This window comes from Anolis carolinensis, chromosome 3 (assembly GCF_035594765.1).
Source record: "Anolis carolinensis isolate JA03-04 chromosome 3, rAnoCar3.1.pri, whole genome shotgun sequence".
In the NCBI taxonomy this organism is placed as follows: Eukaryota; Metazoa; Chordata; class Lepidosauria; order Squamata; family Dactyloidae; genus Anolis; species Anolis carolinensis.
Window position 1 is genome coordinate 28,506,620 of NC_085843.1, and position 15,148 is coordinate 28,521,767.

General features: G+C 37.3%; 1 protein-coding gene across 2 annotated transcripts in view; it reads right to left on the minus strand.

Moving 5' to 3' along the window:
- The window catches only part of zdhhc20 (zinc finger DHHC-type palmitoyltransferase 20), a 60,092-nt gene that overhangs the window by 12,000 nt on the left and 32,944 nt on the right, over positions 1 to 15,148 (minus strand). For both annotated transcript variants that reach the window (XM_008107993.3, XM_003219269.4), the window contains exons 3-7: positions 14,495 to 14,589; positions 10,368 to 10,488; positions 9,434 to 9,503; positions 3,533 to 3,565; positions 1,052 to 1,172 (exon numbers count right to left, since the gene is read on the minus strand). In XM_008107993.3, coding sequence (XP_008106200.1) covers positions 1,052 to 1,172; positions 3,533 to 3,565; positions 9,434 to 9,503; positions 10,368 to 10,488; positions 14,495 to 14,589 — 440 coding nt within the window. The remainder of the gene's footprint in view (positions 1 to 1,051; positions 1,173 to 3,532; positions 3,566 to 9,433; positions 9,504 to 10,367; positions 10,489 to 14,494; positions 14,590 to 15,148) is intronic.

Here is a 15,148-nt window from a genome sequence, read left to right on the forward strand (position 1 = left end):
CAATGATAATACTACAACATCTCAGGATACAGATTTAAGCACAATCTTCAATAAATAATGGCAAGCACAGTTCTATGGTTACTTTCTTATAGTCCACTATCATATGCATCAACACTAAAAGAAGAAAGATATTTCTGGAAAACCTAGATGTTTAAGCTGTTTCACACTGAATAGCTAAACTAAGTTCATTTTTAATCAAAAGGAATTCTATTAACAAGATTAGATCTAGCCACACACCTATGAAATTCTCAGAAAGTTCTTAAAAGCAGTACAATCTGTGATTCAAGATCATACTATGTACTGATTCTGGTAGCTATAGTTTGGAAGTTCTGACATAGTACAAAGAGCTCCTTGCTTATTGTGTCACAGGGAGAAAGATGCAGGAAATGGGAAACATCTAGAGACAAAAAGCATATACAAAAGACTTGTTCATTGGGCCAGGATATGTACAGTTAAACTAATTCTACATCTGCTTATGCCTAAGCAAACATATGGAAGTCCACATGGGTCCTAACATTGGTCTCTTCCTGACAGAAGGATATTGTGAAGATAAAAAATCCAGAAGCATAATAAAATATTAATATATTAGTTTTACTCTGGGTGAAAAGACACATTATTTTTCTATATGAGATGCATGCATATACTCCTTTGTGAAATGAAGCATTTAAAATGTGACTTTTGTTAGCAATTCTCACACTACACAAGCAACTCTCCTGCATTCTATAGATGTTAGTCAAGTCTTTTCTGAAACATAGTTGTGCAAGTGCATAGCATTCAGACAACATGCAACACCACAGAGATGACTGGGCTTGTGGTGTATAATTTTCTAAGCTACAGCATAACCTATAGAAATTATTTTAATAAAGGTTAAATTGTAATACTTGGCCAGAGCAGCAAATACTAAATATTTCTTAAATTAAATAAGATAAATATTTGTACTGCTTATTGTGAAACTGATTGTGGTTATATGGTTTGTCAAAAACAAAAGCATGATGCTATATTAACTTAAGTTATATGCACAAATTGGATAAGGGCTTCTGAAAAAACTTACTGTCCAAAACTTTATAAAATATTGCAGAACTGTAGCAGCAACAAATAGACAATATAGGAGGGAGTATAATAAAAACAGGAGAAAAAATTTGTAGTTGGAAAATCCCACGCAGTTATTCACCCTGAAAAGAAATAAGGGAATGTTGCTTCAATTTCCTTTTATAATAGAAACATCTCCCCTCTGCCATTTTTGCAGCCCACAAACATTTGATACTGTTGCTTTGTTGCCAAAATTGGGGGATGCCATGACAGTGAGAAATCAGCATTTCCCCCTTAGCACATGGTGTGTAGAGGCTCTGCAACTTACTTTCAGAGTCTAGAAAGTCTGTATATCTTCCAACATTTCACTAATGAAAACTAGAACATATGTGGATAAGCAACATCAGAATGTGGTCAAGATGACAAAAGTTAATTTGGAAGAATAGACAAGCATCAGTTTCCTTTTGCCTGAGTCAACAGAGAAGGGCAAGATTTTGTCTGCTTCTCATCTCTCCCTCCCTCCTAGTGAAGCAATTGAGTGAAGCAAGTGAAGTAAGCCAAGGACAAAAAAGTGAAAATGGATGGAGGGAAAGAATCTTGGACACTTTAAAAGCAATTTTAAAAGTGGAATAGAGGATACATCAGAACTGTCTCTGCCAAATTGGGACAGACAGAGTAATAAAATTGGAAGAGACCACATGGGCCATCTAGTTCAACTCCTACCATGTAGGAAATGCACAAAGTACCTCTGATGGATTGCCATCCAGCCTCTGTTAAAAAGCTTCCAAGGAAGGAGCTTTTAAATAGTCAACTGTGCTCCAGGAAGGCTTACTGAATTTGAAAATTACATGTATACTGTTGGCCCTTGATATCCACTGGGGTTTGGTTTCAGGAATCCTCTGTGGAGACCAAAACCCAAGGATGCTCAAGCACCATTTACTATACAATTGTATGGTAAAATTGTGATTCTTACATAAAATGGCAAAATGAAGGTTTGTTTTTTGGATTTTGTTTTGCATGTTTCCAAGCCGTGGCTGATTCAATCAGTGGACAATGGAGGGCAAGCTATATTGGAATGTCTTGCTTTAAAAGAAAAGTGGTGCTGGGTGTTTTTTTTATAATGTTGCTGATGGGAGCAGAGGGAGTTCCTTGCAGCTTCAGACACCGCCTATCCCTTTTTAAAGAGGAATGCCAGGTAACATCTCGCAGATTTTATTCTAGAGGGCAGTTAATCAGTTAGAAAATGTATATTCCAAAAGTAACAAAAAAACTTGAAATAAAAATACTTTCTCTGTAGGCAGAGTATATAATAGCTGTTTCTCAGTATGCGTTACACTTTTAATCAAGGTTTTAAAAACACTACCAGATGAACAGGCCAGAAGTGGTACTTTGCTGCCTGCGTACACAAGCAGAGTTTGATTGTTCATAATTGTTTCCATTTTCAGACTCTCTTTCAGTGTAATGATATCCCGCAAACATTTTTATTTCAAGCTTTAAGTCTTATACAAGAAAGGAGTATCGCATTCAACTGAGGACAAACTGTTTGCTAGTCAATTGTGTTAAATAATAATGCTTTAAAGAGTGCAACCTAAACTTGTACAAGTTAATGACATAGTTCCCACTCATTTTAATAGAAAGGATTAAAGCTTGTATTAAGAGAAATACGACTTGCTAAATCTAATCCAAACTTAAGACTTTTACAATGGACCAATCAATAGCAATGAAGCATTCATATTCTTCCAGGGACAGCGATTTCTTCAAGGCAAAGATGCTGTTGGACAGTGTAACTATATTGATGTAGGTGTAGTGGCTGGAGTAAGAAGAATACAGATACATTAGTGATCAAGGGGAAGACAGGGAAAGCCAACTCTGCTACCATGTGGTGGGGAAGCTGCCATGTCTTGAACAGAGTAACCTTTTTAATGCCTGAATGGATCTGAAGCTAAAAGCACTGGGGTGGCTGCGGAGGGGGGAGGATGAGGGGAGTGTCTTGGGAAAATTGACTGTCTTGCACCCAGACACAAGGCAAGATGGAGACAACTGCTACCCGCTGAGCAGCCTGCCTTCCTGGATGGAAATAGTCTTTTCTGCCACATCCATTGCAGCAGGCCATGATCCTAAAAAAAAGTACACTATCGGTTCATTTAAACTGCAAAATCAACGCAACTTGACACCACTTTCACTGCCATGACTCAATGCTATGAATTCATGAGAATTGTAGTTTGTTGAGGCACTAACACTCTTAGGCAGAGAAGGCTTAAGACCTTGTAAAACTACATTCCCATGATTCCAAAGCACTCAGCCATGGCAGCTAAAGTGGTGTCAGGTTGCATTAATTCTATAGGGTAAATGAGCCCTAAGTTAGTATAATAGGCATGTACACTGATCTAGGCACTAACAAGATTCCAGTTCTACTTTTGCCCTTGACTAATCTTGTAGCCATTGACATGGTTTGGTAATCTCCCTTTTAGTAGGAAGAAAATAAAGATCAAAGAAAACATACCATGGACAATGATGATCCATTTTCAGAACACATCTAAAGAAAGAAAAAGAAGGCATGTTTCAATGTAACAACAATATAAGAGCATTAGCATACCTTTTCCAATAAGCAAACTATTATTTTATTTTCCACCTTTGTGTATTTTTCATTATATGAGCTTTTATTGTAATTCTCTGTCTTTTGTGAGCTGCCTTGTGTGGGATAAAAGTAAGGTGATGTATAGATCTAAACCCATTGTTTCAAAGCTTTTTGCAGTATTTTAGCATGGAAAGTGTAGTATCACAATATCTAAAACTTCCAGCTACCAGAAGATGGCAGATTAGGAGCCATATGAAACATTACAGGTAAGACAGACAAGTCTTTCGTATTCGTCATTTCTTTTTCATTAGAGGAAAAGCATCTAACAGAATCCAGGTGTAGCAATGGCTAGGAGTAAAATCAGCAGAGTCCCTTTTCACCCTAAGTGCTAACCAAATTCAATACAGCACAAATGCAGATGTGATTTAATCACATGCCTGAAGTGTTATGCAGAATATTTGTGTGTTTATCTATATCCAGCCATCCATTGACACATTTAGTGGTGGGGAGGTGAAAGTGAGTAATCAATGAACTTCGGGGGACCAGGTGTAAAAATATAATCTGCTCCTTTCATTTCTACAAGAATTGTATTAGTGGGGATAAATGTTTCAATTTTTAAAAAGTGTAGGGTGATATGAGTGGTCACTATCATGGGGTTGAGTTACATAGCTTTTTGTACAACCACGATTTTGTACACTTTCTCTCATACAATCTGCCCCTTAGGACACTTAGGTCCTCTGGGAGGCAGCTACTTCAGCATGTCAGAACTCGACTGGCGACCGTCACCTGGAGGACCTTTTTATCGATCGCCCATAGACTGTGGGAAGATCTGCAGGAAGAGCCCCAACAGCTAAATGAGCTGATGGAATTTACAACACATCTGAAGACCTCTCTCTTCCAGCAGGCCTACCTAGCCAATTTTAATCTTGAATTTTAAACTTGCGTCTTGTGTTCACTATATTTTAATCTTTCTGTGTATTTTAATATATGTATTTTATAGAAATACATTTTAATATGTGTATTTTATATAATGATTGTGTGTTTTTGTGTTTTTAGCTATATTGTAACCTGCCTTGATCCACAAGGAGAGGCGGATAAGAAAATAAAATAATAATAATAATAATGTAATTTCCTACTCAACCTATTTTTCCACCCAGAAAGGAAACAAATAAATAATGACATTAATAATTTTCTATTTCCTTCTGTAAGTGGATGAATAGAGGAGTTGGGGAGGGGGGCTTCTACACAGAACAACAGGCAGAGAGGGATTACTAGACCCCTGCTGTTCCTCCTAGGGTCTAATTGCTTTTCCCTTTAAGTATGAAAAAGAGTTCAGGAGACTTATGTGCATCAATTCCATAAAATTGTTAGCATTCAGCCAGACAAGAATGCTAATTAATTTGTATAAATGGCAACTGCCAGGAAAATACTATTTCCATTGACCATAAATATATTTGTGTCATTGTGTGTGCATTCCTTCCAGCTGCCTGTGGTTTTTCTGCTAAGTTGGTAGTCTGCCATCCAAGTAATAACAAGGCTGACCCTGCTCAGCTTCCAAGGTGACACTTTCTAAAACAGGCATTTACAGCCTATATTATTATCATTATTATAAATTCATTATTTTTCTCCCAATACTAGGACTCAACATAGCTTACAAAAGGAAAACATAGGTAAGATATGTACAAAATCATAAATCAGAACACACAAGAGTTATTATTACAATCCAATTGATGATGATGATGATGATGATGATAATAATAATAATCTTTTATTTATATCCCATCCCCTCTCCCCTCGGGGCAGCTTACAAAAAGAAGAAAAAACCCAAACAATATACATAGTATCAATTACACTTACAATCCAAAAAACAAAATCAAAGCAAACAGATCAAAAGGACAAATCACAATACATAGAGAAAATAATCCCAATAAAACATTAATTATAGCTCATAACATCAACTACATTACTCAGAATAAAAAGTTACTATTAAAATGCAATTACATTTCTTATAAAATCATAAAAAATAAAAGGACTCCATTAAAATATTCACATCAGCAAAAAAGAAGTACAGTAGAGTCTCACTTATCCAACATAAACGGCCAGCAGAACGTTGGATAAGCGAAAATGTTGGATAATAAGGAGTGATTAAGGAAAAGCCTATTAAATGTCAAATTACATTGATTTTACAAATTTAGCACCAAAACATCGCAATTTATTGAAAATATTTACTACAAAAACACTGACTACTAAAAGGCAGACTGTGTTGGATAATACAGAACGCTGGATAAGCCAAGGTTGGATAAGCAAGACTCTACTGTATAACATTAAAGCATTTAATTTCCAAAAGTGTGTTGGAATAGAAAAATGTGCATGATGATCGAAGGCAGAAAGGAGGAAGTCAGCCTAAGGAAGGAACTCTAAGTCTTGATGGAGTAACTGTGAAGGCCCTCTTCTTTGTTGCCACCAGATTAGTTTGGGAAGGACCTCCTCCAAAAATTTTAGAGTCCAAATAGAAAACATAAATTCAGACAGCCTGGACCCAAGGTGTATGGGGTTTTGTAAGTTATAACCAGTACTCTGCGTTGCATCTGCTAATGGACTGTGAGCCAGTGCTGCTGTTACAATAAGAGAATTGTATACTCCCTGCAGGCAACCCCAGTTAACCATCTGGCTGCAGCATTTAAGCTAAATGGATCACTGCACACACATTGGTAGATTATTTTGCTATAATGAAAATGTACACTACACGTATATAAAATGCAAAGTGATACTGTGGACCATAAATTGCCAATGGATATAGTGATTAAGAGGACAAGGTATGTGACAGAAAATCCATGGCTTAGAGCTCACCTTATTCACAAACACAAAACAGGTTATGTAAGGGATAGCTATGCAATTTCTTCTTTTTTTAATGAAATGCAGCCATGATTTATATGATGTTTGGAAGTATCACAGGGAGGGATTATTCGTGTTCTGATCTTACTGTTTCTCTGCCCACTGTATACAAGAGATTTGGTAGTGTGCCCACAAGGGCTCCAGAGGCATTCCTGCAAAATGAAGATGGCAGGTATCTGCAATCTGCGGTTGCTTAGCAGTAGGCCCAGGCATCTTGGAAAAATATGTCAAAGAAAGAGAGGCCCTTCCCCATAGCCATGTAAGTTTTGGAGGCAAAAGAGCAACCAGGGTTGTGTCAGCGAATAAAGAATTGTATCTGCAGTTGGGACAAAATGGAAATCAGTGCCAATTCCCATCACAATCTTAGAGAACGTGGGAAAAGGGATCCCAAAGAGAAGAAACTGGTCGAAGGCACATCAGAGCTCTCTAGACTGACTCAGCTTCACCTGGAGATGTTGAAATGAAGAGACAACACACACACACACACACACACACACCTTGCCAAGGTGTTTCAAAGATAGCATCAGAAGCTTTTGTCTTTCTTTCTACTTTACTTACTCATTCAAAGAAAGGAGAAGAAATCAGCTGCATGCTCCAGAAAGCTAGTTCTTCACACCATGGCTCAAAATGATAAGCATGCACAGGGAATGTAAGCCTAATATATAAAAAGCATACAGTGGACAGGTGTTCAAACGAATAAAGCTTATGAAAATGATGCAGCCATAATCTATACCAGGGGTCCTCAAACTTATAAAGCAGAGGGCCGGTTCACAATCCTTCAGACTGTGGAGGGGCCAAATTATCATTTGGAGGGAAAAAAATGAACAAATTCCTATGCACACTGCACATGTCTTATTTGTAGTACAAAACAACAACAACAATGAAAACAATTGTAACCAACATAAACCTATCAGGATTTCAATGGGAAGTGTGGGCCTGCTTCTGGCCAGTGAGATAGTCAAGTTAATTAGGATTGTTGTTGTTGTGTGCCTTCAAGTCATTTCAGAGTTTGGGCGAGCCTAAGTCTAAAATTATGTATTTATTTATTCATTTACTACATTTATTTATTACATTTATATCCCGCCCTTCTCACCCCGAAGGGGACTCAGAGCAGCTGTATGTACATACTGTTATGGTTGAGCCTTCGGGCTCTGGTGATAGAAGAAGGGGTCGTAAGACTCCTCGAGAGTCAGACACTTGCGAGGAGCGTGAAAGAAAACGGCTCCGGGATTTGTTTACAGAGCCGACAGATGAGGACTCTCATTTGAGGGTTTTTCTGAGGGTTTGGAGGAAGAGATGGCCAGCTCGGAGGAGGACGACATGGAATGGAGTCGTGTGAGGGAGGATTTGGGTGTTGGGGAAACGGGCAATGAAAGCATGGGAGGTGATTGGCGGGTTGCAGGATCAGACCCATGGACTGGTTGGAGGGATGGAGCGGGATCCACAGCTGGGGATGCTGTGGGGCGTAGTCGAAGGTGCTTAAGCTCTGATGAGGATGATGATGTTGGGGCACCTGGAATTGGGATGGCAGCTGACAGCGATGATGAGCTTGAACTGGGATAAATTGGGGTTTGGGACCAATGTCTAATTGCGTTGGGCAAGGTAATCTGGACGAACGCTTGGGCTCTTGTTGGGGAACTTCCTGAAGACGGGTGTGATTCGTTACTGGATACGTAAGTTTACCAAGGACACTGGGCATCGACGGCGGGAGGAACTGTGCGGGGTTTTTCTTTGTGCAACTTGTGTTTAATCTCGATAGCTTGGACCTCCGTCGTCTTTTTGACGGGCAATATCTACTCGCACTGGATTGACGCTGGACTGACTGACTTCGACCCTGGATTATCCCTTCTGCTGGCTATCGGTGAGACCTTTGGACTTCTTGACGACTATGTTTGGCTATTGACCTCTGGACCGGATTGGGACCCTGCTGACTGCCGTTTCCCTGACTGCTGCGCCTGGACCTGGATATCGTTGGCCGCTGAACCTTAAACTGAATCCTGACTACGCCTACGCTTTTGTTCGCTGCAGGAAGGAATAAACAAGCCTGGTTTATTCTCCTGCTGGTTCTGAGTAGCAGAGAGGAATCTGCTACCAGTCTGTTGTTTGCATTGTTTGCCAGGCTGAAGTAAGCACTTTTGATTTAACCCGGATTATACTTCTGTTTAACCCGGTTTATTCCTTTGAACCGTTTAAGCTCAGACTGAGCTGTTTTTTGTTACTTATCACACTGAAGTCAAGTGTTTGCCTTGTTCTTTGTTTACTACGGGCGTTTTTAGTTCTGTAACCTCAATAAACTAAGTTTTGTTTTACTCGCTGGCGTTCTGTCTGTGACACATACAATATATTATATTATTAGCATAGCACAATATTAGCACTATATTGAACTATACCACTATACTGTAATATTATATGCAATATATATCATATCATTAATATTATTATATGGTATTATTATTAGTATTATATTGTATAACATTATAATATTATTATCAATATTATATGTATATACAATATATTATATTATTTAAAATGATATAAAAATATTACATTATAAAACTGAGGGCAGAGGCCAGGTAAATGACCTTGGAGGGCTGCACCCGGCCCCCGGGCCTTAGTTTGGGGACCCCTGATCTATACTGTCATGAAGTAAAAAATGATCTAAATTGTCTGTCCACTTCTATTTCTCATTTCACTTTTCATCTGTAGAAGACAGAATGACTCATAGTTGCTGAGAGATCTGTATTAATCTTATTTCTGATAATAGTGTTTCAACAAATTAAGGTAAAACAATTTGGTATTAACCCCACCCCAACATACCCCCATTGTCAAGAAATAGCTTGAACACTGTGGCTTCAGATGCAGTTGCTAACAAATTTAGAAAAAAATCATAATTACCACCGGTCAATCCTCCCAGAGCTAGCAGATACTTACAGATCACAGGCAGAACAGTGATGACACCGATCGGGCTTGATTAATTGGCATCTATCGCAGTATCTTATGGCTGTTGTAAACATTTTCAAAAAAATCACAATGTCAAATAGGGATTTATAAATTAAACGATTCAGAGTTTGAAGAGTCTTTGCTTTTCATAAAATGATACATCATGTCTCAAGATACTAAAAAGGATATTGTGTCATAAAGAATAATGTATAAAAAACAATGAGAGCTCTGCCAATAACCTGCTTCCTCAAAATACATGAAGTGCACTGTAAAAGTAGTGGATGGCTCAACTGAAATAGATTAAAGGATGTTTTCTGTACTAAAATTAAAAGCAGCATTAATGCAAGAAATACAGGTCCTAAACATAAAAGCATCGTAAACAATAGAGTTTCAACAGTGACTTTTTCATGATTCTACACATTCACACAGCTCCTGCTCTGGAATATATGAAATAATAAGTGTGCATGCCAAAATTATTTCTAGAACAAATTTTATTCCTGAAAACCAATCAAGCTACTCAAAGCTAATAGCTATCTATCCATTAGTTGTTTAAATAGGCTAAAACCAGAATCACACAAAGAGACAATTAAGATAGGATGTCACACTATTAATAAGGTGTGCACCAGGCTTGATTGTTTCCCTCTTATAGCTCTTCCTTTTGTGCAAGCCAATCATTTCAAATTCTCTCTCGTAAATAGATTTTGAAACAATTTTCAACAGAACATTCAAAACATAAAATGAATAAAAAATAACACAATTTTAAACAATTAAATTTGAGAGCTAAATAATGGCAAATTATGGCTTGTCAGAAAGATAAGAGAAGAAATCCATGAAGGGAAGAAATCAAGGCACATGCTTAGTCCCAGTCAAATCTAATGGTGCATTTGAAACAATACTGAGTACTCTACATTTTGTATAAACATACCTCTTGATGTTGTTGTAGTATACACAGGCAAGTCTTTAGCAGCTCTTCGTAAGATTTCCTGTTGGGATTCTGGTCTCTCTTCTTTTTCATATTGCTCCTTATCCGTTTTTGATAAACAGAACTGAAGAAGAAGATGACAGAAGCTTGATTATTTTTTTACCATATGCTAGTCAGCGCTTGAATGCCCTGAAGGTGCCAGTTCCCATCTGATTTTGGAAGCTAAGCAGGGGCATCCCTGGTTAATATGTAGATGGAAGTTCACAAATGAATACTAGGTTCTACAAGCTATATTTCAGGGGAAGCAACTGGCAAAAGTTCCTCTGAGTATTACACCTGACACTTAATTATAACCAAAAGGCCAAGAAACGAATATTCCTCACTGAGAAAAACCCTATGAAATTCATGTGGTCACTATACACCAATAGTAACCTAACACACACAGTAATATAAACATGATATACATGAGCCTTGTAAACAATTCAAAGAATAAATGTACAGAATAAATCAAAAACACATTTTCTTTGTAAGTAGAATAAATTTAAAACATACATTTTTTGCATTTAGCACTGACATAAATAATAATAAAATAGTTATTATTATTATTATTATTATTATTATTTTATTGTATGACACAGCAAACAAGATAGATATGCTGGATTTCGTATCACAAAATCACAAGTCGAACACTTCCCAAGTGTCTAGGACTGTGTGATGTATTTTTGAATGATGCGTGCAGATCCCAGCAGGGTGGCCTTTTGTAGTTGGCAGATTTTGTCAATGTCTATTGTTTCCAAATGCCGGCTGAGATCTTGTGGGATGGCACCCAGTGTGCCGATCACCACCAGGACCACCTGCACTGGTTTCTGCCAGGGTCTTTGAAGTTCAATCTTGAGGTCCTGATAGCGGCCGAGTTTTTCCTGTTGTTTTTCATCAATGCGACTGTCACCTGGGATGGCGACATCAATGATCCAAACCTTTTTCTTTTCCACAACTGTGATGTCTGGTGTGTTGTGTTCCAGAACTTTGTCAGTTTGGATTCGGAAGTCCCACAGTATCTTTGCGTGCTCATTTTCCAATACTTTTGCAGGTTTGTGATCCCACCAGTTCTTTACTGCTGGGAGGTGGTACTTGAGGCATAAGTTCTAATGGATCATTTCGGCCACATGGTTGTGCCTCTGTTTGTAGTCTGTCTGTGCGATTTTCTTACAGCAGCTGAGGATATGATCAATGGTTTCGTCGGTTTCCTTGCACAGTCTGCATTTTGGGTCATCAGCTGATTTTTCGATCTTGGCCTTAATTGCATTTGTTCTGATGGCTTGCTCCTGGGCTGCAAGGATCAGGCCTTCTGTCTCCTTCTTCAATGTCCCATTCGTGAGCCATAGCCAGGTCTTCTATTTATTATTATTATTATTATTATTATTATTATTATTATTATTATTATTATTATTTACATCCCTGCTTTATCTCTTTGCACCATTCTATAATGTACATAGCTTCTCTGAAATTCAATTTGTAAAGTAGCTGTCAGAACTAAGGTTGCTGTGTTATTTCTGACCTAGCTGTTAGGGTTAACAGAAGCATGATGCACAAAGATTTAACAAGAAACAACACGTCTAACAAAGATGCTTGTTGATTATTAAAGTCTCAGTCACCTGTTAAAAAGACATTTAAATAAGATATCCACTATACTCAGAGGTAATATAAAACAATTAAGCCATTAAGACAAATAACTTTTGTAATCTGCGGTGATTTAAATACCTAGTCTGCCTGAATAAATTACTTAATTGATAATATAATTAATTTTAATAGACACAGTAGCTTAGGATAGTAAAGGTAAAGGTTTCCCCTGACGTTAAGTCCAGTCATGTCTGACTCTGGGGGTTGGTGCTCATCTCCATTTCTAAGCCGAAGAGCCAGCGTTGTCCGTAGACACCTCCAAGGTCATGTGGCCGGCATGACTGCATGGAGCGCCCTTACCTTCCTGCCGGAGTGGTACCTATTGATCTACTCACATTGGCATGTTTTGAACTGCTAGGTTGGCAGAAGCTGGAGCAACAGCGGGCGCTCACTCTGCTCCTGGGATTTGAACCTGGGACCTTTCAGTCTGCAAGTTCAGCAGCTTAGTGCTTTAACACACTTCGCCACCGGGGCTCTTTTAGCTTAGGATAAGAAGCCCATAATGTACTACAGATGGTCAAGTGAAAGTGTCTTACAAGGAGGTCAGTAGAAAAAAAAAAGATTAGACAAGTTACTTATGTATTTCAGAAAACATGACAAACACTATTCCTTTGTTGTCCTGTTTCTATCCCAATTAAAAAAACTTCAAACAAGACAGAATTGTTATTTTTTATTACAAAATGTGATGTCACAGTGCAACACCACCTGGTGATTAGAACAAAACTATTTTCAGATAACATCATACAAGATGCTAAAGATGCTTTTTTACAATGGGAAAATTATATTTGATATGTGGAGATAACAATTTTGGAGAGAAATCCATTCAAGAATATAAACAAATGGGGAAGTCTAAGCAAGAAATAACTTTGCATTGAGAATTCTTTAAAAAAAAAAGTCAGATTGCTTTGTGAGAAAATACAAGTCTATCAAACAATCAGCTATCACATGGAGTAGAAACACCTCCCTAAAGTAGCTATTTCTACCCCAATCCTTTATGTGCCCTCCAATTCTCTTTTTCAATTTTTCAGGTGACAAAACATCTTAAAACAGTCAAAATAAGATGAACAGAATGTCCCCTAACCTCCCTCTCTACTAAGACCCAAAATAGCACCAACAAACAACAACAACTAGAGGTGATTTGAGTTATACACCCAGCACGAGAGTGAAAACTGTTCCCCATCCCTATTGTTCCCTCTGCCCTAAAATTCTGGGGCACTACAAAAAAGATGTGCTCTTTGCTTCTTCTCTCCAGAAAATCTGGATAGCTCTCTATATGGTTCGTGTTAGATTAGCAGTTGTAGTAGAGGCTTGGCAAATACTATAACGCCAAAACACTGAATCATCTTTAAACATTAAACTATCTTGAAACAATATTAAAGAAGTGAAGAGAAGAATCAATTCAAGCAATTCAAGTAAAAAACAAGAATCAGGAGGTCAGGAAACCAGGAGTATTGTATCTCCGTATAACAGATGCAGAGTGAGATAAAGTAACCAAACAAATGGAAGCTTTTGCATAATTAATGCTGGTCACAGTATTTGTGTTAGCTGCATACAGAAGAATCTAATTAATGCAGAGAACATGCAGATCTAGACAGGAGATAGCCTTCTATCCGTAATGCATCCTTTTAGTCATTGCAGTCCAGCAAAATCTTTGTACAGAAATAGTTTTAGCTAGAAGAATACATAAAGCTAAATTCTGGTGGAGAAAGAAAACCAACCATGCTTACAATGAAGACTGAGGTGATAAGTATAATTATATTGAACATTTAAGGAAATAGACATCAAAGTTTGAACAAGAATACTAAAATACAACAAAAGCACTGCTTTCTGACCCAGTAGTTGGTCATCCAGTAGGATATAAATACAATTTTAGGAAGAGTCATTTCAATTTAATTCACCCAAATGGACTATTGTACCATTTCCAGAGAATGTGATGATTTGTTTGCATTGTGCTGCACATTTACTTTCCTCACTATTTGGTGAGGAAAGGGTGATTATGAAAAATAACTCAGCATAACAATAGCTGACTCCATTCTGATGGTGTCTGTTATGTATTATTTAAGTTTCTCAGAAGTCTATTCACAATAATAAGCATACTGAAACAAATGTAAGACTTGTTAGTGAGACTAATAGGGAGCTGTTATTATAAGAATCTTTGTGAGCATATACCCACAATGTATTTAAAAATACCAAACTAAGAAACTGTAATAATCTGATCACTCCTTCATGGGTTACTTTATATGGAAGTGTTAAACAATTAATATTCAGATTAATTAAACTGACATGTTTGCTTTAGAAAGTAAACACACGATTTTAATTCACTGCAGTGGAATGCTATTACTAACTAAACTGAAACACTAAAAAGCAAGCAAGACTACAATTTAAAGCAAGCATCAGTAACAAAAACAATTCAGTAAGAGTGGCATCATTTTGTCAATTTTAACATTTACCTCACTGGAAGGAGAGGCAGGAGATGTAAAAATAGTCTTCCAATAGGACCACACAAACATGACAAACGACAGATGAAAAATCACAAGGTAGACAACTGCAATAAAAATAAAATACAAGCAAGGTTTCAGTGAGTACAGCTAAAAATAACAAACATAATAAAAACATGCAATGGCTAAGATGCAAAACACATCTATTTTTTTCCACTTTTAGCAAAATAAATTTAAAGACACTGCTGCAGAATAGCAAATGCATGCAATCCCAGCCCGTTCTAAACAATAAAACAGTACAGAATCATTGTTACAAGGGATAGTGTGGATAAAAAACTGATTTTGAGACAGGGAGTGGGTTGACTTAAATTAATAATTAAAACTCATTTTGACTTTAATTACATTAAGACTTTATTTTTTTAAGTCTAGTTTAATATGCTATGTGAACATAATAAAATATTAAAGCAAATCTACCATTTCAACTGATGCTTTAAAAAACAGTCAATAGCCCTGTATATGGACCTTCATCTTAATTTACAAGTGGAAACTATGATATGGGCTACACCTTTTAATGCTATCTCCTGTTTATCTGATGTCTATATTGAGCCATTGAGTTAAGACAATCATGGGTAAAACATCTGGCATCAGAGGCCGAGGGCTATAAAT